At 42.9% G+C, this 20,058-nt stretch overlaps 2 protein-coding genes across 5 annotated transcripts; both read right to left on the bottom strand.

Annotated features, from left to right (window-relative positions):
• Window positions 1-2,400: 2,400 nt before the first annotated feature.
• On the bottom strand, window positions 2,401-5,379 carry LOC112570855. Its single transcript, XM_025249525.1, has 4 exons — window positions 5,344-5,379; window positions 4,873-4,969; window positions 3,021-3,193; window positions 2,401-2,873 (listed from the first exon to the last, which is right to left on the bottom strand). The coding sequence occupies exons 3-4, from the start codon at window positions 3,190-3,192 to the stop codon at window positions 2,680-2,682; spliced, it is 366 nt and encodes a 121-aa protein (XP_025105310.1). The 5' UTR covers window position 3,193; window positions 4,873-4,969; window positions 5,344-5,379; the 3' UTR covers window positions 2,401-2,679.
• On the bottom strand, window positions 5,373-16,078 carry LOC112570854. 4 transcript variants are annotated; one of them, XM_025249522.1, is made up of 15 exons: window positions 15,673-16,078; window positions 12,898-13,147; window positions 12,405-12,551; window positions 12,014-12,086; window positions 11,568-11,697; window positions 11,017-11,152; window positions 10,559-10,738; window positions 9,950-10,153; window positions 8,018-8,266; window positions 7,561-7,722; window positions 6,934-7,148; window positions 6,529-6,652; window positions 6,248-6,400; window positions 5,819-6,015; window positions 5,373-5,514 (listed from the first exon to the last, which is right to left on the bottom strand). In XM_025249522.1, exons 2-14 carry the CDS (start codon window positions 13,115-13,117, stop codon window positions 5,915-5,917), a joined length of 2,094 nt encoding a protein of 697 aa, XP_025105307.1. In that variant the 5' UTR covers window positions 13,118-13,147; window positions 15,673-16,078; the 3' UTR covers window positions 5,373-5,514; window positions 5,819-5,914. The 4 variants fall into 4 exon arrangements, with proteins under 4 accessions (XP_025105307.1, XP_025105305.1, XP_025105306.1 ...); XM_025249520.1 differs by having other exon boundaries at window positions 15,677-16,077; XM_025249521.1 differs by lacking the exon at window positions 15,673-16,078 and adding an exon at window positions 13,418-13,556.
• Between the last annotated feature and the right edge of the window lie 3,980 nt (window positions 16,079-20,058).

The following is a 20,058-nucleotide window of genomic DNA, read 5'->3' as shown; positions in this document are numbered from 1 at the left end:
CCGAGTTTATGCTTCGTAAAAAGTTGGATGAATTCAAAATTTCTGCTTTAAAGAATCTGAAGGCGACAGTTTAGTTCAGATATTTGTTTACGTGTAACAGCATGCGTGTGTGTAGTTATTGTGTGTGTGTGTGTGTGCGCGCGCGCGTGCGGTTTTGCTAAAGGAATAATATAGGAAGGGACTTTCGATAGGTGCTGCGTGTTTGTTATGTAAGTTGATAAAAATGATAACTGATGTGCTCTGCTGTTCGTCGCAGCAAACACTTTTTTAATGAGGTTATTAACGACACTCGATGAAGACTTGTTAATCATTTACTTCTTCGGTTCTTCCTCTTTCCATGTAGAGTATAAATCACTTACATAGAGAACATTTCTTGCACGTCAGTGAGCTTAGTACAACTCGCAGCACTTAGAACAAAAAGCGATGTGATACCTCTACCCGTTGTTCTAATCTTGTCGAGGTTTTGACATCGCTGCTGACGTAACAGTCCTTACTAAGGGGGGGGGGTCTGTGGAGCGGGGAGTGCTACAAGTCTGATCCTTTAACATCATTTGTCCTCATTTTACTAACCACTCGCATTGTAAACAACTTTATGTTCAAGTAGTGATGTAGATCCTAGTGCACTTGTCCTACTGTTTGCAGTCTATATTTCGTTACTGAATGAAGTGTAGATATTGAGATTCGAATTGTAAACATACATTATATACTGGGAAAATAATTTACGATTACAAGTACAAGGGCCCCGGAGAGGTCGTCTGTCCCGGGGCCCGGGCTGGCTCTCGGCGGCCCTGGGAACCTACCTGTGCACAGCTATGGCACCGAACACATATGGACCTCAGTCAGAATAATAAGCGAGTCCTCACGCATTCTCTCTCTCTACCACTCTTAGACACACACACTGCAGGTGACACATTAATGACACTCCCAAGCCAATTAAAATACGGCAAAGTCTTTATGAAAAAAGTATATCTTTGATAAGGCATAAAATTCGTATTCTTTGGAATAACACAAAGAGATTGAAAGGCACACATTAGGTAAAAAGACATAACAGAAGTTTGCGCTCGGAACTGACTACCTGCTGGAATGACCAAACTGTTGCAAACACACACCCCAAGGTTTGCTGTTGGTTTCAGCAGTGCCAGAGTCACCTTTAGTTGGGACCACCCACTAGTCCCTTGCTAACCACTTCCTTGCACTTCACAATGTCTGTCATGGATGTTCGCAGCTTGTGGTTGGCTCCATCGTCTACAGCACACACCCATCACTACAACAGCTACCGGTTTGTAGTTCAGGGAAGGGCGGAGAAAATATAAATCATCACAGTTTAAAGTTTTTAACTTTTCTTATCTGATCTTCCTTAAATGTAAGTCGGAGCGTAGGTCGACTTGACATAGACTAATGTACGTCGGGAGTTAAAACACACTCACACAGTATCTTCTCTTTATCCCTCTCATACTCTTACACCACATTTTCTATACATATGTGATAAACAAAGGACATGCTGGAATAAAGTGTACATCGATGAACTAAAATAGTACAAATTATATATATTTTTAAAAAGTCATTGCATTGAATGTTCCCGGAGAACTGGGATGTTTAAACGACCATTAATTTCCCAGTCATGATTTAAATGATAGCGACCGTTGTTTTATACAGAGATCGGTCACTAGGCTGTGAGAAGAGATAACTCTACAGGGCTTGTTCATTAGTTCGATGACGACGTTGTCTCCCTTGAAATGAACTTCCTCACCAGAGATTTAACAGCCATGTCTCTAAGGAACTTGCCGAATAGCAGAGTTGCATGACACACGCGTATGACACATGTGTGACACAGGCACAAACTGACACTTGGCTGACACAACAGCAGCATGCTATAACTCAGAGAATAACACAAAAGCTGGTGAACATACTGTAGGAAGAGTTGGAGTCTTGCAGAGATGTCATTTTCCTCTGAAAGAAAGAAATGGTCTTTAGAAGACAGTACGACTTAGAAAAATTAATTTTTTGACAGTCTTGGTGGCATCTGTTCTGTTCTATAGTATATAAATAAATTGTTTGACCACTTTGTAACAGTATTGTCACGACTCACCAGTCAAATGCCATCATACGAAGCAACCGTCAGAATAGTGGAGCAGACGAGTCATGTCTGACAGTGACAGTCAAGTTAACTGCACAGTATTTTGTCAAAGCTAGCTAAGCAGCTAGAATCGTCCTAGAATCCGAAGAAAGAAAGGCGATAATCTATTATTAACATTTCCTGATTCTAAACTGTGCCTTTAAGCTTCTATTTTTCTACGTGTTCGGTCGTGCGGATGTACTCGTGTGGCTGAGTGCACAACAGATCGAGAGTGAGACAGACAGACGGACACGTAGGCAGCCATACACATGAAGAAGACAACCTGACTATGTCAAAATAAGACTTTATTTAGCATGGGCATTGAACTTTAAAATTGCCATTAACCGTCATTTATATATGTATTTAAAACTGCCACATTTAACTAACATTATTGCTGTTGAAACCCCAATCATGGGGACAAGGAAAAGCCATTAGCACCTAGCCAGCGAGCAAGCGACAGAAGCAAGAGAGAGAATCAAGTCGTCTGTTGCTCAGTATTCTATGCACAAGAGAAGCGCGTGCGCTCGCAGCCTCACGAGCTGGTGAGCACTTGCTGAGTCTGTCTACTCCACACTCGCCTGTTTCTCCCTCACAACGCGGTCCACGTGCTTCTCCAGGGGCTCCGTGCTGGCCACGCCCCCCGCATCTCGCTTGAGGGTCACGCGCGGGACTTTACTCAGCTCGCCGGCCACCTCACTGAAGAGGTCGCTGGGCGGCCAGCTGTCCGGCCCGGTGATGCACAAAATCACACGAACTCCTGAAACCGCAAACCTTGACCAGTTCATGGATCCCACTCTCCATACTTGCACACTTACACCCATATCCAGGAATGTTCCAGACTGTAACAGCAAGGTAAAATATCATAATTATCACAATGTCTTCTCCCTGCACAGTTCATCCTTACCAGGCTCTCCCATGATGCAGGCGTACTCAGTGGTCATCTCATGGCTGTTGTAGAAGGCTTTGCTGAGGAACAACACCAGCAGGTCGGCACACTTGATGGCGTCGATCTTGTCTTTGAGACTTGGGCGTGACAGCGACGTCTCGACCTTTATGACAGGCCGCTTCCGCTTCATTCTACAGAAACATCAGTTACAGACATTGATCTTCTTGTGGCTTCATTCTACAGAAACATCAGTTACAGACATTGACCCTCCTCTGGCTTCAGTCTACAGAAACATCAGTTACAGACATTGACCCTCCTCTGGCTTCAGTTTACAGAAACATCAGTTACAGAAATCTCCGGGGCTCGTGTTAATTCGTGTGCATTTTGTTTCAAAACGATCCACTGTTAATCATCGCTTGCCTTTTTTCTCTTGGTGGTGAAACTTTATATAAAAACTTTACAGTTAATTGCCGGGTAATGTGCCTCTGAAACCGTACCTATGGATCGTTTCGACCCCTCCCCCTACCTCCCTTTTATGGGTTGACCTCTGTCTGCACAGATCTGGGTTCATGGCTACGTGTTCAGTATCCGAAACTGTCGTTTAAACATGGTTAGCAAACTGCATTCAAGCTCACTTAGTTCCCAGTTTCAAACCTTCTTTCTCATGGATTTTCTAACTAAAGCAAACGAAGATGCTGTGAATGTCACGTGAACATTGCCAGCAGACGACTGGCGCCTCTAGTGTAAGCAAAATGTCAGGTTTTGTCGGCATCAACATTGCTTTTCACTCACAGAGATCTTTATTCTACAAAATGTCAATGTTAAGATACTTGTTTATTCTCTTGTAAATACTTAAAAAACAAAAATTGGTTTGGCTCTTATTCTTTACGTTCAGTGAACATTCGAAGTCTTGATAAGAATGAATGGAGACTTCGGTATGTTATGTTAATGAAGTATTAACAAGTATTGTTTTGTAAGGAATATTGTTCCCTTCACACCCTCTACTCATCGATTTTTGAACAGCTTGACAAGCTTTAAAAAAAAAACTATATTTCAATGTATGACTTATGTTAAAAAAAAATAAGTCGACATGTTTACAACTTCACAGAAATCCATAATACAACCGAGCAACAGCAGCACGCGGCGCATATTCGTGTATGTTCCTGTTGCCTGCTGTCAATCATATTTTATGTGCAATATTATCCTTTTATTGCACACAAGATCTGTTTAATGTTTTTGATTTTTATTTTATGGCTTTATTGAATTTTATTGGCTTTACTGTAATTTTCGGTGAGCCCACTCAGCCGTTAGTTTGACATTGTCAAGCTGTTAGTGTATGTATCTTAAATAAAATATTTGTGCGCGAACTCGAGTTCGAGCTTGCTTCAATTCTGGCATTTTGTAAGTAGATGATTCCTCCTCACTGAACGAAATATTCGGAACAGACAGCAACTTCAAAATCTTCAAAGGAGGCGTGCATGGTGTTTGTTCTTCATCAATACTGGCATCAAGTACCGTTACATTTAACCATTACATAAGTTTCTGGGCATATTTCGTCTGACACCAGCTTGCGAAATGTTCATAGAAAGATCTTAACTTAAAGTCGTTTAGCTTTAGCTCAAAGTTTAAATGCTTGAGGTAGGCGATTAGTATTTTAATAATCAGTCAAAATAAATGAATAAAAAATAAGCAAGCATGCACAATGTCAAATGCTACAAATCATCTACAGGAGAATGCAGCCCACGTTTATGAGGTGTAACCACGTTTATCGTGTGTAAACACGTGGATCATGTGTAAACACACGTATTTTACACGTGACCACTAGGGTCATCTCTGCTTATAGCCGCTCTAAGGTGACTTCAGGCCTCACTCGTTCAGAATGCGCGCCACGTTGTCGCGGTCGGCGAAGGCGTAGCTGGCGTAGACGACGACGGCGTCCGACACAACAGGTGGTGGCACACACGCTTCTGGAACACACGGAGGACATAGGCTGGAACTGCTAGCTACTGTTGCTGCTCTAGAAGCCACACTAAGCTGGCAATTGTAATATCAAACTACTCCTCTACTTTGTTTTTAGTAGTTTTACTACTGATAGGAACCGATCAGATCACTCCAACATGCACCCTTCAATAGCCAGGCGACTTTAGACATAATATTCTGATACTGTTTCACCCGACTGTCTGTTTGTGGTGAAATGTGAAGAGGTAGTAGCTGCTGCTGCTGCTGCTGCTGCTGCTGCTGCTGATGATGGTGGTGGTTGGGGTGGTGGGGGTGGTAAAAAGAACGGTTATGAAAATGTAAAGAACTATGGATCGATTCAATGTGGTTTCTATTCACCCACCTATTTTTTCAACTTTCCGAGGTTGTCCATTTGGCAGCACTTCACAAACACTTACTGGACTAACGGCAACATTGTCGGTGGTATCATCTACTCTCTGGTTCAGCCACTTGTCACGAATTGTGTCAGGAATGGGCAGGATGGTTTTATTTGAAAGAATTTCCACTTCGCCCCCTGCACAAGGTAGAAAAGTCAATCCACAGAGATAGACAAAAACATAATGAGAGATATATCGAAAGTATCAAACGACAGAGACAAAAACATAAAGATGAAATAAATAAAACCACAAAAGCAAGAAAAAAAACTTTAAACTGCAAGAAGACATTACACTGTTGAAGATTTATATACTCAGCTGCTTTTACACCATCCCGTGATTTTGTTGTCACCTTACACTTTACACCGCGTTTTACAGTTAAAAGATGTAACAAACATTTTTTTTTAAAAGTTAAGGCTGAAAATGGTAAGACTGTGCTGGTACCGGAGGAGGAGAAGGCTACGGTGGGATAAAGTCCTCCGTACGAGGCCTGTAGACGACACTCGTGAAAGATGACACCGTTGACAGCGAAGATGACAATCACCTTCTGTTCAACACGGTCAGCGGGCCGCAAGAACACCACGGCACACTGCAGCGTGTCCCCACACGGATCTCTGGGGCGTTGGCCACCCTTCTGTTCTCTGCAGTCACCAGACATATCGACCTTCATAATACTACAGTCACCACACCTTAAAATGATAAAGTCACCAGAAAAAGCGACCTTCATACTTTCATCAGAGGTATATTCTTTGCTACGATATCTATCTTTCGCCACACACCTAGCTCTGTTCACTTCACATAAAAATGAAATATAATATTGTATATTCTTTATACGCGCGCGCGCACACACACACACAGAGGTATATGGCTAACCATTGTTGGACAGTGTGCTCCTGGAGGTCGGGTGGAAGCAGATCTCGCCGCTGTCCGACCCCAGCACGTTGTTGACGTCAGTGGTCGCGCGACTCACGCCAACGGCTGGCAGCTCCTTGCCGCCTAGCAGGCGCACGCTAAACATGGAGGAACCTGCCATACAGCCCCATGATTAGAGCCTGTCACACATCACTATAATGCAGCCTGTCATACATCACCGTGACGACTACGACCACCGAGCAAACAGAAAGAAAGAACCAGCCACTGGAGCGACATCTTACCTATGACAAGCGGCAGACAATCCTGCGCCGAGGCAGCAAAAGCATAACCCTCCGAGGGCCTTCTTTCCAGCCTGAAATTTTGTCCCCTGATTACAGATGACCGCAGCCAGTCCTCTGCCTTCCTCTGTAAGTGCACACAGACTCAATTGGATCCGGCGAATTTTGTCACATCTGTTTTGCATTACATCGACGGTTGTAATGGGACACTGTAACTGTTTAATTCTATACCTCCTGTAATGAGTCCAACAGGTTCGTTAAAAAATTGTGTAGAATGACAGTACGAAAAAAAATGCTCATGATATGTACAATGTACGTGTATAGAATGCACAAGACATGACAACATGTACAATGTCAATGTACTTGTGTACACGTGTACAAAACATGACTGCAGAACTACTTTCTCACCTGCTCTCTCTTCAGTGTAGTCGAATTGAGGATCCCTGACCAGTTTACTTTGATCTCGGCGGGTCCAGCAGATATCACGATGGAGGCATACAAGGCACTGTTGAGACCTGTTGCCCTGGCAACCACACCTCGGCCAATCAAACGATCATCTATCGTGAAGCACAGCACCGCCCCACCATCATCAATGTAATCAAGGTAGCAGCCAATGATTTGATCTGAATAGTAACAGAACACATTGACTTTAGTCCAGATGTGAGGAAAGATCAGTTTTTCGATCACATTAAATCGGATATCGTCCTTTGTTTTCCACATAGGAAGAAGATCAATTGCGGTCAGAGGTCAACTTGAGCCTTTGCCAGCTCGACCGTTGCCGTGAGTCATTTTAACCAATCAAGCCACTCCTAAAAACATATCAGCAAACTGTTTAGAGAAGCATACATTCTCTACACATTTCACTGTTACGTTTCCTCCTTTTAAGATTGTTTTTCTTTATTTGAGGCTTCTCACACCTAAGACTAAACTTTGTTTAGATTCGCCTTGCAAGCAGTATCTATTTTTTATTTGAGGAGATAAAAACTGACTTTCTCTCACTCATTTTCGTCAGGCCTGTTCGTCCTGTTCACTTACTTTCGTTTGGATTCCATTTTGTCACTGCTCTCATGCCGTCTTTGGACACAACTGTACCCAGTTTCAGCATGTACCCACAAGATGTCGGTTCTGACCCTAGAAATTCTCCTTCCAGCTTGAAGCCTTCCGTGGAGACCCCCATCTGAATCTCTGTGGTGACACCTGCAACAAATAATGACACACTTATTAAACCATACTTCCATTTTTGATAGTACAAAAATACTTTATGTGTACAGTGAATTTCTCTATATTTAGTAACATTCTTTGTCACACCCTGCTAAGAGTTTACTGGCATAATAGTTTTACTTTGACACAGCTGACACTTTGCTGACATAACTGCCTTTGACTCTTTACCATGGGTACAAAACTCTGTTTCTCTCTGTAAGATGCACTCATCAATTGGTGTGACAAAGTGCACGAGAAGGCTGGACCACGTGACAAGGCCAACCCGGCATACCGAAGTCGGTGACGCTGATGTAGAAGGCGTCCCCGAGGTTGCGGAGCGGCTCCGCTCGGTACTGCAGCAGCTGGGCCTGGTCGTGGTCGGTGTCGAGGCGGACTGTGGCGGAGTTGTGCGTCAAGTCGCGCAGCAGGAAGACCTCGGTGCAGCGGTAGTCGGCGCACGCCTCGCATGTGGTCAGCAAAGGGTGTAGGTCGGAGGTCAGCGCAGGCGGCTCGCACTTCACGTCCAGTCGGATCTCGTCCCCTGGGTGAGAGACAGAGAGCTGTATGTCCTGGATATGTGACAGCAAGAATAAGCATAGCTTAGCTCCCCTGAGTTGTTCTCCTACCTGTCAACTTTCAGTGTGGTTGTCGGTCTCTCCTGCCCTTCAGCACACTCCGCTGTGTCTGTCTCTCTGCCCTACTACTGTCTACTAGTGTGTCCAGTTTTTCGGCTGTTTAATGTCTGTGTCAGTGTCACTGTCAGTGGGTGTCACTAAGCTAATACGGAAAGCTAACGCTACTACAATTATTGTTGATGATGACATGAAATGAGCGTTTTAACGATTTGCCATTACTGCTTTAGGTTCAATACCCAATGGATCGAACTAAGAGCACACATTCTACCAACATATCTACCAACACGAACATCAAATACTGATAAATCTGCGATTTGGAAAACTCCCTCGTTGAGTAATCTAACCGCAGATACGAAATATGAAATGCGAGGGTCTTTCAACAAGTTCTCAGCCTCACCCAGAAAGAAGAGCCATAGCTGAACATTTTTGCTGTAATAACACACTATCACTTCTTATAAAGCTAGAAAAACTAATACAGATTTTCTGCTTTAATTTGTGTGCACCATACAAAGGAGAAGCGTAACAGCAAAAAAATCTAAAAATAGAAAAAAAACAGAGGCCCGAGTAAGTATCCATCCCCGAAGAAGTTCAAGCAGGAAACGTCTGTTGGGAAGGGAATGGCTTCTGTTTTTTTGGTAGATTCTGAATTCATAACCATGATAGACTATCTGGAAAAGAAAAAAAAAAACTATTAACGGGCAGTACTAGGCATCAGAATTAACACAACTGAAGGTAGCAGTCAAGTTGAAACGCAGAGGCAAGCTGAGGGCAGGTGTGTTCTTGCTCCAGGATAACGCGCCCGTTCACTCTGCTCAGGTTGCAGCAGCTAAAACAGCCAACTGTGGCTTTTAACTGCTACTCATTATTCACCAGACTTAGCTCCATCTGACTTTTTTCTGTTTCCTAAACTCAAATCCCACCTACGTGGCTGCCATTTTGGAAACAATGATAAGGTCATCTGTGCTGTGGAGGAGTTTGGGAGGTGGACCAGGACGCCACCTTCCTCCATGACGAGATTGCATTGCTTGAACATCACTGGACCTAAATGCATTGATGTCAAGGGGGACTATAGAGAAAAATGGTGAAAAACTGTTTTGTTTCTGCCACTCCTTCTGGGGAAGGCTTAGAACGTTTTGAACGACCCTCGCACAACTCAATCTGCCATCGATTTTTGCCCCCAGACTACACCAAAAACAATGAAAACCGATTGCCCACAATAGAGAGCTGGCGTTCTCTTTCAGATTGTTGAGTGCCATGTTTATGCTCATATTTCCCTAGCCTCCATCACCACTGTGCAATCTGCGACAAAATTACTAACAGACTTAATGGACATTTTGTGTGATTTAACAAAAAGTGATTAAAAACCGGATTACAAAGCCGTGTTACTCGTGTGTGGTGAGGAGTTACCAGACGGCCCTCACCCTGACAAATGTTGTTACATTTGACATCCGCGTTGTCTTGGTGATAAAACATCAAGAACGTGGCTGGACCGACAACCACTTAATCATGAAACTGGAGATGAATTGATATGTGCTGACACATGCCGCAGTTAGTGATGCATGCAAAGTGCTCCATTGACTAAGGCCTACCTATGTGACAGAAGGCTATGCAGGGGAAGAAGCCGCCTCTCGGCTGACGCATGCGCGTCTTGTGCGCGAGCTGTCCGTTCTTCGTGAAGTAAATAAGCACCAAGATGGGCTCTCGCATGTCCTCGTCTTGAACATCGCGCGGAAAGATAACTCCACAGCCCATTCTGTCGCCTTCCTTACATGTCAGATCGTCGTCAGTTGCAACTGCGGAAAGAGCATCGGCATCAGATAATATTATACATGTACAGCTCAACACAACCTTCCACGGGGAAGAGCCCACACACACACACAAACCAACACATCTCTCACTTTTATTCACACGGACGTACTAGCACACCCGCACGAATAAAGTGACAACCATTATATGAAAAACATCAACAATAAACAGAAAAGCAACTCAACATACTGACATACCTCCACCTGTTACGACAGGTAAATTAAGCTTTGCTCCGTACTATATAATAATTTTCAATAGTTTTAATGTAGAAACTGTAAGAAATAAAAAAACAATTACTTGAATTTCTTAGAAGCACTGCACACTTCTGTTTAGCTCCAACGGTTCAAAATACTCTGTACTATTGGGTACATACCATATCCTGCAATCGTTACCTGTCACTTTATCGCCGTTGACGTACAGACCTCCATCATCGTTGTGATAACCTATGGAATTTGTGGTCCACCCAGGGTAGACAAATGCTTCACAATTTCCAGACACAAGTCCTATTCCGTGGCCCTCCGATTCTGTAGTTGAGGCTTTCCTTAATATTTCCACTTCAAAGTAAGTGAAATCTGCAATAAAGGTTTTATCCCATATGAAGCTATTGGTGTTAAACTTGATTTTAGTCAACGCTTGTCATGAACAAGTTCGAAACTAGCTTTTGATAGGTTTTACCACTCCCTTTGGGCGCAAAATCAACACCCGACTGTTTGAGGATTAACTCTTTTGCTGAAAGCTTTTTTTCTGTTTTCCCGTACATTTCGCCCTCGGACTTTGCCATTATTAGAAACTAGGACATTTCAATGAGCCTGCACAAGTACTTGTTGCTTAAAATCAGCGATCCCCCTACCTCTGGTCAAGGCCAGTGGACACTGCACATTGAATGCCTCTCTCTGAGTGGTGGAGTCTATGTTTGCCAAGACGAATGTTGAGGCCTCATCGTCCCTGCCAATTCCTTTCCAGCCAAACCAGTTGGAGGGCAAGTCCTGAGGGTTTGAAGTGACAGATTAAATGTCTATTCAAGGATAATCCTTGAACTAAGAGGTAAAATAACTCGAAATCGCAGTAAACAATAATAAATGGACTCTAAATGAAAGTGGAACAGAAGGAGTAGAAATAAAGTTTGGAAGATCGCATTTACTGACATCACCATAGGTACGCACTTGTTTTTTGCCTTACTGATTTCCACTCTCTCCAAAACCATTTGCACTTCAGTGACTAGTTAATGCTTCAAGATGTTAGTAGAAAGACGGTTAAAACGACGGTTATCTTTCAACAAAGTAGGATCAGAGGAATAAAACATGAGCTGAAGGGAACATTTAACATCTCGATGGAAAGTAGCTAAGCTGAGACTATCTGTATACTAGCGATATTTAGCTACAACTCTCATTGGCTGCTTACATTTTTGATGGGTATGTCTCCTTTATCTGGCTCTGGCCACTCTACAGTCAGTTCTGCCCTACCCCTTGAGACACCGATGGTAGCGTACAGTTGATCCGGGGGTAGGTTAACCCACTGTCTGTACACGAAGCTGTAGAGACACAATTTCCAGTGATATTTTCCATACGATTCCGATACAATTTATAGCTCACAATTGGAAAAGTTTATATCAATGTAGTGTGTGATTTTTTCTCATTCTACAAAATCACAGTCACAGGAAATGACTAAACAGAGTCTCAAGTTCATAGTAAATACTTATCCATAGACATATTTCGATCTGTTGACATTCATTCCAAAGAATTCAATGAGTGTAACATTTTGCGATCACCTCTGTCGTAAAATTCGTATACTAAATAAAAAGAATTATGGAAGTCACTGATATGTCATGGGTAAGAAAACCAACTGACCAGTCATTGAGCATGAAGTTGATGAGACTCCGGTCTGACCCAGTGTAGTCCAGTCTGCATGTCACTGTGTCACCTGAGGAACATTGCAAACAAGTGTCACTGGTCTTCTAATCCGTGTAGAGCTCTACCTTACACAGTTTGATGGTGAGAAAAGCAGTGAAAACAAAAGGCTACCTTCTTTTATTATGTTCTTTCCATCATGTGTATTCAGCATTGGCAACAAGCACGTTTCAGCAATGATAACAAAAGTGAAAATAGGGTATTTTATTTTTTGAAACATACCATAAACTATCAAAAGAAAATAGTTTGTTTTCTTCTTTTATAGATATTAATGTTTGTACTGCATCTGTGCTGCCAGAGACAGAGAGAAAAAGAAAGATATGACTGGTACCTTCATTGTACGAATGGTAGGTATGGATTCCGAGGTCGCCGTTAAAAACACCACCGTCGTTACTATGGTAACGGACAGACCGGTCAACGGTCCACATTGGTGCCCCAGGAAGACACTTGTTGGTAAGGCCGAACATTAGAAAATTGTCTACACAAATCACAAACACAAAATTGTTTACATAACGAACAAAAACATGTATCCATCAAAGCACACGTACACAGACACACAAACTAGGGGACATAGCTATAGTTTACTACTGTCAGTGCAGCAGTTACATATCTCCCCTAACTCGGTCTGTAAGTTCTCACACAGAATTTAAAAAAAATTTAGTTATTTTACTATTTGTAGATGGCTGAAAATGATTTAATATTGCATTGGCACCGGAAATGAGTAACTAGTGAGATTTTAGATATCTAGGACGATGGATTATCAAATTCCAACTAGGCAGACAAACAGTGAGATAAATAAAAATGTGTGATGATTATTACTTTACCTGTTTCCAACGTCTCCACTTTCATCGTGTAGTATCGGCAGGAATCTGAGAGAGGCATCCTCGAGCACTGGATGAGGTTTGATGTTAAGCTCTCTTGCGAGGAAATTCCTCGAACCAGGACGTCGCGGCCATTGTTGAAGACGATGAAGTTGTTCAGATGCTCAAATCCATCTGTCTCGACACGAGGCGTCTGGTCCACTCGCTCAAATAGACCTGTCATGGCTGACACCCGTGTATCGGACTTCCACTTCTGCGAAACAATATTGGAACATCGCTAAGTGTAAATAAGCACTGTATATTTATATGCTTATGTGAGCAGATAATCAAGCACAAACTGTTACAACTGAAACAACGACTTAAATACTTCAAATGGAAACGTCTCCATGCTCTTAAAAATAGAAAGAAATACTGATATGGATGTGGGTTGACTGCAGCATCAGCCGTAACAAATGACTGTAGACAAACGGCTTCACACTGCAGCCTCCTGCACGAGATGTCAAAGGTCACTCTTTGAACAGACCTCTACATGCACCTTTATCTTTATCCATCTTCGTTTACACTGTCACGTGTCAGTCCTAGATCTGCCAGTCTCTCAGCGCTGGTGACTCTCCGATATTAGACAGGTAGCTCGCAGCAGACGACGATGACGTTTCGTTTAAGCCATTTTTTAATCCGGTTCGCGGGAAAAGGTCAAGGCCTGCTCCCGCTGACGTAGCAGCGATTGACGTCATTCCCGTGCTACGTCACGCGACGTCTGCTTGCTGTAGCTATGGGGGTGCACTGTTCTGGGCCCCTCCCTTCCCTGTCCACGATTTGGGCGCGAAAAGCATTCACGTGGCTTGGGTGTCGTGGGCGCTGGCCGTTGGTTGCAGCCCCTGGGAGACCGGTAGTGACCCCAGAGCCTAACGTCCCTTGAGGGTTTTTCTTACCAAAGCTATGACAGGAGGGGAGAGTCTTTGAGAAAACGGTTGGAGACCGTGCAAATAAGCAAGGTGCCTTGTGTATACCAGCCACTGACTGACCACAAGACGTGGGCACTGCACTGAGAGGCTGGTTCTGATGTTGAGTTGAAGCCAGCAGTGACATGAACATCCCCGTCTGAAAGGTCATCAAATGAAAGGAGAATAAAGTCCAGTTCCTTTCTCATTTTTTTTCTCATCACCATCACCATCCAACTTTCGTGAAATCGTTGCAGCGACTGATCTAAAAACATGCCTTCTTTGCCTGCTCTGTAACAGAATGTGCTGAAACTAGCAGGCAGCCATCTTTATTACTCATGTCCTATAACCAGCGAAGCGATCGTCTTTATTACTCGTCATGTCCAGCGCCGAACTCGAACAGATTGACGCATACTTCCTCAGTTTTTGAAGTTAAAGAATTAAAGCAGTTCAAGAAAACAAAAACATCCAAAGCTGAAAATTTATGCAAAAAAAAACCAAAAAAAAAAAAAAACAAAACAAAAAACAACAAAACAAAAAACAAAAAAAGTCGAAATATTGAGTCGGTATCGTCTTACGAGTACCAGTGTGGCAGGTAGCTGACTTCGAGCACAGGCAGCTGTGGGTCTCTCCATCATATCAGTGTTGTAAGAAGTTATTGATTCCATTAAGCTCCTTTATGTTGATCTCTCAAGCACAGCAAGTCAACACTCTTCCCGTGATACAGTCTGAGACGGTGGGAAAAGATCAGTCAAGCGTGAACTGAATTTTGAATTTGTTTCTGTCCTTTGTCTCTACGAGGACGCACGTGGTGGGCGATGGGCAGCTCGAGTGTAACCATCAGCACCATCCGGCTGCATCCTTGTGTGTGCTCGCCTAACCTCTGGGTCTACAAACTGACTGGAATGTACTTACCGCTTATAACACACATCAGCTCACTCACGATACCCATGTTTACAACACACACAGAGCCAGCGTGTGTTTTTAAAACAGAAAAACAACAAACCTCATTAGGCACGCGGACCTACCACACAGCAGCACACAAAGGACAGTGGAGAAAACATGGGGTGGGTTGCATGGACGTTCGCTTATCTTTTTTTTTTGTGTCAAATTAATTGCAGGATCCGTTTACCTTCTGAAATATTGTGCATATTGAGGGTGTAAGAATGCTGACCCCCACCGAAGCAGCAGGCGCGTGAAGCGTGACCGTTTGAAGACGATCGAGCTGATGTGATGGCGACTGCATGACAAGAAGCTTTACGGTAACAACCTTGTTACACATACTAATCTGTCAGCCGCTGCAGGTGTGTTGGCACATCTTTCTGCCGGCTACCTGCCCCTGAGCTTCCCTGGAAACACCTGCAGTTTGCTGCTGAAGTGCACTGATGTGTAAAATAATGAATGTTTTATTCTCCCCATCGCTTCTGTCTTCCCCATTATCATACACGCCCAGCTGAATACAAACATTAAGACCGGCGCATCGCCACGCATGGAATCACAAATCACACAAGACATATTCAGGTGAAATACACTCGAATTTGAAGACAACTGACAGACAACCTCAGGTCACACCACTCAGTGACAAAGCAGATATAGAAACATAAACAAAACTGACACGACCCTAGTTTTCTTTTTTCGAGGTCAGCTTATCAAAGCTCGGCCCTCAAGGTGCATTCTTTAGGGTTCGAATGAAAAGCTCGCCGCCAACTGCCACAACACGAACTCATACATACACAGCACACTTACAGTCGTCTAACCGTGACCAATGGCAACACACTTTAAAACAGCTATCTGTGCAAAAACTCAAACATTTAGTTCACAAGGTAAGTGCACTTACTTACCTAGCTCGTGAGTGGGCTTGCATGCTCCATGCTGATCTGAGCTGTCGAGAGCTTCACCCTGCGTGCGTCAGCACTGGCCTCAGTGTCATGACACGTCAGGCTGTCGTCTGCTCGCCCTGCACTGTCGCTTGTGGAATGCCTGCCAGCGGGCGACACCATCCGCGAGGAGAGATAAAATATTTTGAGTGTGCTGACTTCGATAGCTTGTTATGGATGCTTCATTACACAGTTGTGTGTCTGGCGGTGGTAGTCAGTCTGGACACGCGGTGGGTGTCGACAGACAGCTCAGTGCAGTCGCTCAGTGCCTCAGTCTATATTTAGATGCTCATGAGTCGCAGCGTGTCTTTGATGGGACGACAGAAGATATACAGCCTGTGCCTCACTTGCTGGCATGTCAGTCCTTTGTGCAGGTTCACAGCGGCTACAAGAGAATAAAAGTCTAGATTCAGGATGGTTCTCCAGTCCCGATTATTCATTAATGCAGTATGTATTCTTCAAAAAAAAAATTCTTCTTCATGCAGCAAACAATTTATTAAGACTGCACTTTCCATGGTCAGGTAATCAAGTCCTTTCTGTTTACATATGCAACGGCTTTTTTTCCCCACTTCTCTCTGAGACACTGTAAATTTCTACGATCTACTAAACTTAATTGTAAAATACAAATTAAACTGAATTCCAGTAATGGCGTTGGGCTGAAACGTGTAAGCATAATTTTCAGTTTCAGATGGTAAATTGAAATTTTCAATCCGTACATGGCACATTAAGTAATGAGTTGAGATTAGCAATATTAGTTTTAATATGCACAGAGATGTGCACTTGTCATAGGATCATCTGGCATCTTCGGCAAACGCATCGCCCTCTCATTTATGAAGGTGAGTAGGGCGCACTCTGTCCGATGTATCGCATCGTGTAAGAGGAGGTACGTGTCTACCACCAGTGACGGCGATGTGTACGTAGTGCTGAGCTGTCAACGTCATCAGTAACGGTGATGTGTACGTACCACTGTGCTGTCTACGTCACTAGTGACGGTGATGTGTACGTACCGCTGTGCTGTCTACGTCACCAGTGACGGCGATGTGTACGTACCGCTGTGCTGTCTACGTCACCAGTAACGGCGATGTGTACGTACCGCTGTGCTGTCTACGTCACCAGTGACGGCGATGTGTACGTACCGCTGTGCTGTCTACGTCACTAGTGACGGCGTTGTGTACGTACCGCTGTGCTGTCTACGTCACTAGTGACGGCGTTGTGTACGTACCGCTGTGCTGTCAAGGCCGCTACTAGGCGGGGCGTGTCACATCAAAACAACCGTCGCACGCTCTCACCTGCGCGCCGCTGCGTCACTCCTGCACACAGCTGCATGCGTGTCCAGAAGATTTAATCAGACATCGCCTTCTTCGTTTTGGCTAGATCAGCCTCGCAAAAAGATGTTATCTTTTCCATTATTGTCTTATCTCTCCCTCACACACACTCAGTAACATAGACGTCTAGAGAATGAGTTTTACTGATCATGTGTAAGTTTTAGGAGTTCGAAGAAGTGGCAGTCGCACTGTCGTCTGTTGGTGAGTGTATGCCATTGAAGTGCACAGTCGCCAGTTGCATGGGTCTGACATTTGCACCTGTCGGTGCACTGACTTACCAGGAGAAGGCGAGGAAAGAGGTTAGGTATAGCGAGCCACTAACAGCTCGATCACTGCCCCTTGAAGCGGCAATGCTAGATTTTGTGTTGAGAATGTTTTTTACTCAGCCATGCAAAAATATATGTATGTAATATTTCTTTCGGTAAACAATCTTAAATGCCTGTAAAATTTACCTGTTTTCGGTAATAACTAAGGGACTTTAATTTGAACCCTAGGCAGGCTAGTGAGACTGATTATAGCATTGTAACTTCAGCTAAAAAATTATGTTTACCTGGACTGACATGTGTACGTGGGTTACTCAACCTCGCTAGACAAACACCACACCTGTACTGTACGTGTACACAGCCTCTACGCCCAGTTCAGTCATCTGTGTTACACACCACCAACACGCCATACACGCTTATGGCTACCTCCGAGGCTGTCTTGCCCTCGATACATAGCCACAGTTTTAGGAAGATCCCTATTTCATCGGCATGTATGTAACTTGCGAGATTTGTACATGGAGCTCAGAAGTCCGACATTGCATCGTTGCGAGTAAGACTTCACAAGGTCTAAAGGATTTCCCTGGTCCCGGGTGTCTCCATACCACATACTATAATCAGACCACCATAGTCATCCACCCTCTGAGGTGTAACTACGATCATGTATACCAGTAAAAAAAATGTGAATAAAATCTATGCCCACAAACAAACAAATCCCTGAAACTGCACATGTAGGTTACTTCGATTTCCTGAATGGGACACCTGCGCTATCTGTGGATCATGCATTATACATTTATCTTGTACGTACATGCGTGCATGTGTACAAAAGTCATGATAACCTTAAGCTACTTCCAGAAGCAGAACACTTTATTGGTTTGTCAAATGTCAATGACAAGGTTGTAGACTGTACTGTTGATCGTGGTGTAAAGTGCTATATAAATCAACTTTATTCTTTAATAAATAAACTTATTTGGAGTTTAGAGCGAGGAAACGGGACCACGCCATCATCTCCCTAGTTTTCTACACTGGCTTCCCATCCGTTCTGGCATCCAGTACAAACTGTCCGTGCTGTCTTTTAATGTCTTTGTTGGCACCTGCCCTGATTATTTCTCTGAACTGCTCTTCCCTTATGTCCCAGCTAGACAACTCCACTCCTCGTCTGATGATCGTGTCGTTACTCTTGTCACCAAAACAACAACAAATAAACACAGGATTTTTAGTTATTGTGCAACGAAACAATGGAACCCTCCCCCTTTCCATACCCGCCACCTACCCACTATTGAATCCTTTACACGTGCACTGAAAACACGCCTCTTCCGTAAACATTACTCCTAACTCCCTTTCCCATAATGCCAGTCCTTTGTCACACCCTTCCTTTTGTTACTCTCAGCTCTTGTTCTTGTTATTTGGTTCCTGTTTGTGTTTTCTGTATTTGAGTTTATTCTTCGTTAGTACGGTTGTTGATTCTTTTATAGCTCATACTTTATTTGTTTGTTTTCGTGTACCTCGTCTGCTGTCCGTGTTTCGTTCTTGTTCTTAAGCTCTAAGAGCATGCTCCTTAGGATTTTTATTATTATTATTATTATTATTATTATTATTAACCGTGCTTCCGTGTTTTATGTATAATTATGAATAGAAATAGCGAACACACAGACATATATAAATAATGTTGCAGAATCCGTTTTTGTGGATGTATTGTTGTGATGATTGCGGTTAATATAAGTTATAACGAATGAGCTATTTTATACTATTACCGTATTTCGTGATGTTTCTCTTCCTTTTCCTTGAGCGTAACAGTCGCTAACCTCACGAAATCTCAAGATGACAATTTTTAAAAAGTATGGTTTAAATAAGTCAAATTATATTAAGTGTGAAGTGTAAATGAATGTAACATACGTTTCTGATCAACGTATTACAAAGAGGAATTTATAGCTGGAAAACAATAATGAATTAATACACTTTCACACATCGCAGACCGTACATTTATGGGAAGTAACCGCAAACTTTATGAGGATCTCAATATATTCGGTTATCTCCCTTCAGAAAAAATAAAGCTCTAAAGCTATTGCCGCCCAAAAGAGCAATGAAAAGTAATCTATGCCACAAAATAAAAGATCAGTTTTATTATTAATAGACTTCTACACATTCAAACACATCATCTGTCAGAATGCACGTGATAATTCGGCGAAAATAATCGCTGACATTATCAAGCATTTAATCTTTCAACATCATCGTCGTCATTATTGCTATCACTCTCGTATTCCATCAAGTCAATGTTCTAATGTCACTCTCACCTTTTATAGCATTACCAAAAGTAGGTATCTTCATGCCTTAGTAAGCATGAAAGAATGAAAATGTTGTTAAACTTAAAATTGTTTAACTTTTTATTTAATATTCAAGAGCAGAGTTCAAGGGAAGAAGGAAGCAATCAGAGGAAGGAAAGAAGAAAAGAAAAAAAAACATGATAAAAGAAAGGAGAGAAGAAAAGGAGATAAAAAGCAAAATAATTAGAAACAGACTTTTAGTAGTAAAGGTTGACTCACAAACAAAACATAATTTACGGGTGGATGTATTTATGTTTGGACGTTGTTATAAACAAATGACAGCATTTGTCAAATAATACTGTTTTATTGCCACGCTGAAGGAACAAAAGGTGAGTTTCCAGCAAAAGACAAACGAAATATGTTACATTAGAGTATGCAATGTAACTGTAATCAACAGCTCAGACATGGACCAACTTACACTAGAAACCAGTGGCTGT

This window comes from Pomacea canaliculata, linkage group LG8 (genome assembly GCF_003073045.1).
Source record: "Pomacea canaliculata isolate SZHN2017 linkage group LG8, ASM307304v1, whole genome shotgun sequence".
Lineage (NCBI taxonomy): Eukaryota > Metazoa > Mollusca > Gastropoda > Architaenioglossa > Ampullariidae > Pomacea > Pomacea canaliculata.
Note: the sequence above shows the minus strand (reverse complement) of the source record. Positions and strands in the feature narration are given on the sequence as shown.

Bases quoted from the DNA above. Each gene is read 5' to 3' on its own strand.
- LOC112570855 (XM_025249525.1), bottom strand. From the start codon at position 3,192: ATGAAGCGGAAGCGGCCTGTCATAAAGGTCGAGACGTCGCTGTCACGC. The intron at 2,874-3,020 runs GTAAGGATGAAC...TTGCGGTTTCAG, and splicing joins CTGCATCATGGGAGAGCCTG to GAGTTCGTGTGATTTTGTGC.
- LOC112570854 (XM_025249522.1), bottom strand. From the start codon at position 13,117: ATGACAGGTCTATTTGAGCGAGTGGACCAGACGCCTCGTGTCGAGACA. The intron at 7,723-8,017 runs GTATGCCGGGTT...TATTTGTTGCAG, and splicing joins CATCAGCGTCACCGACTTCG to GTGTCACCACAGAGATTCAG. The intron at 7,149-7,560 runs GTAAGTGAACAG...GTTACTATTCAG, and splicing joins AAAATGGAATCCAAACGAAA to ATCAAATCATTGGCTGCTAC.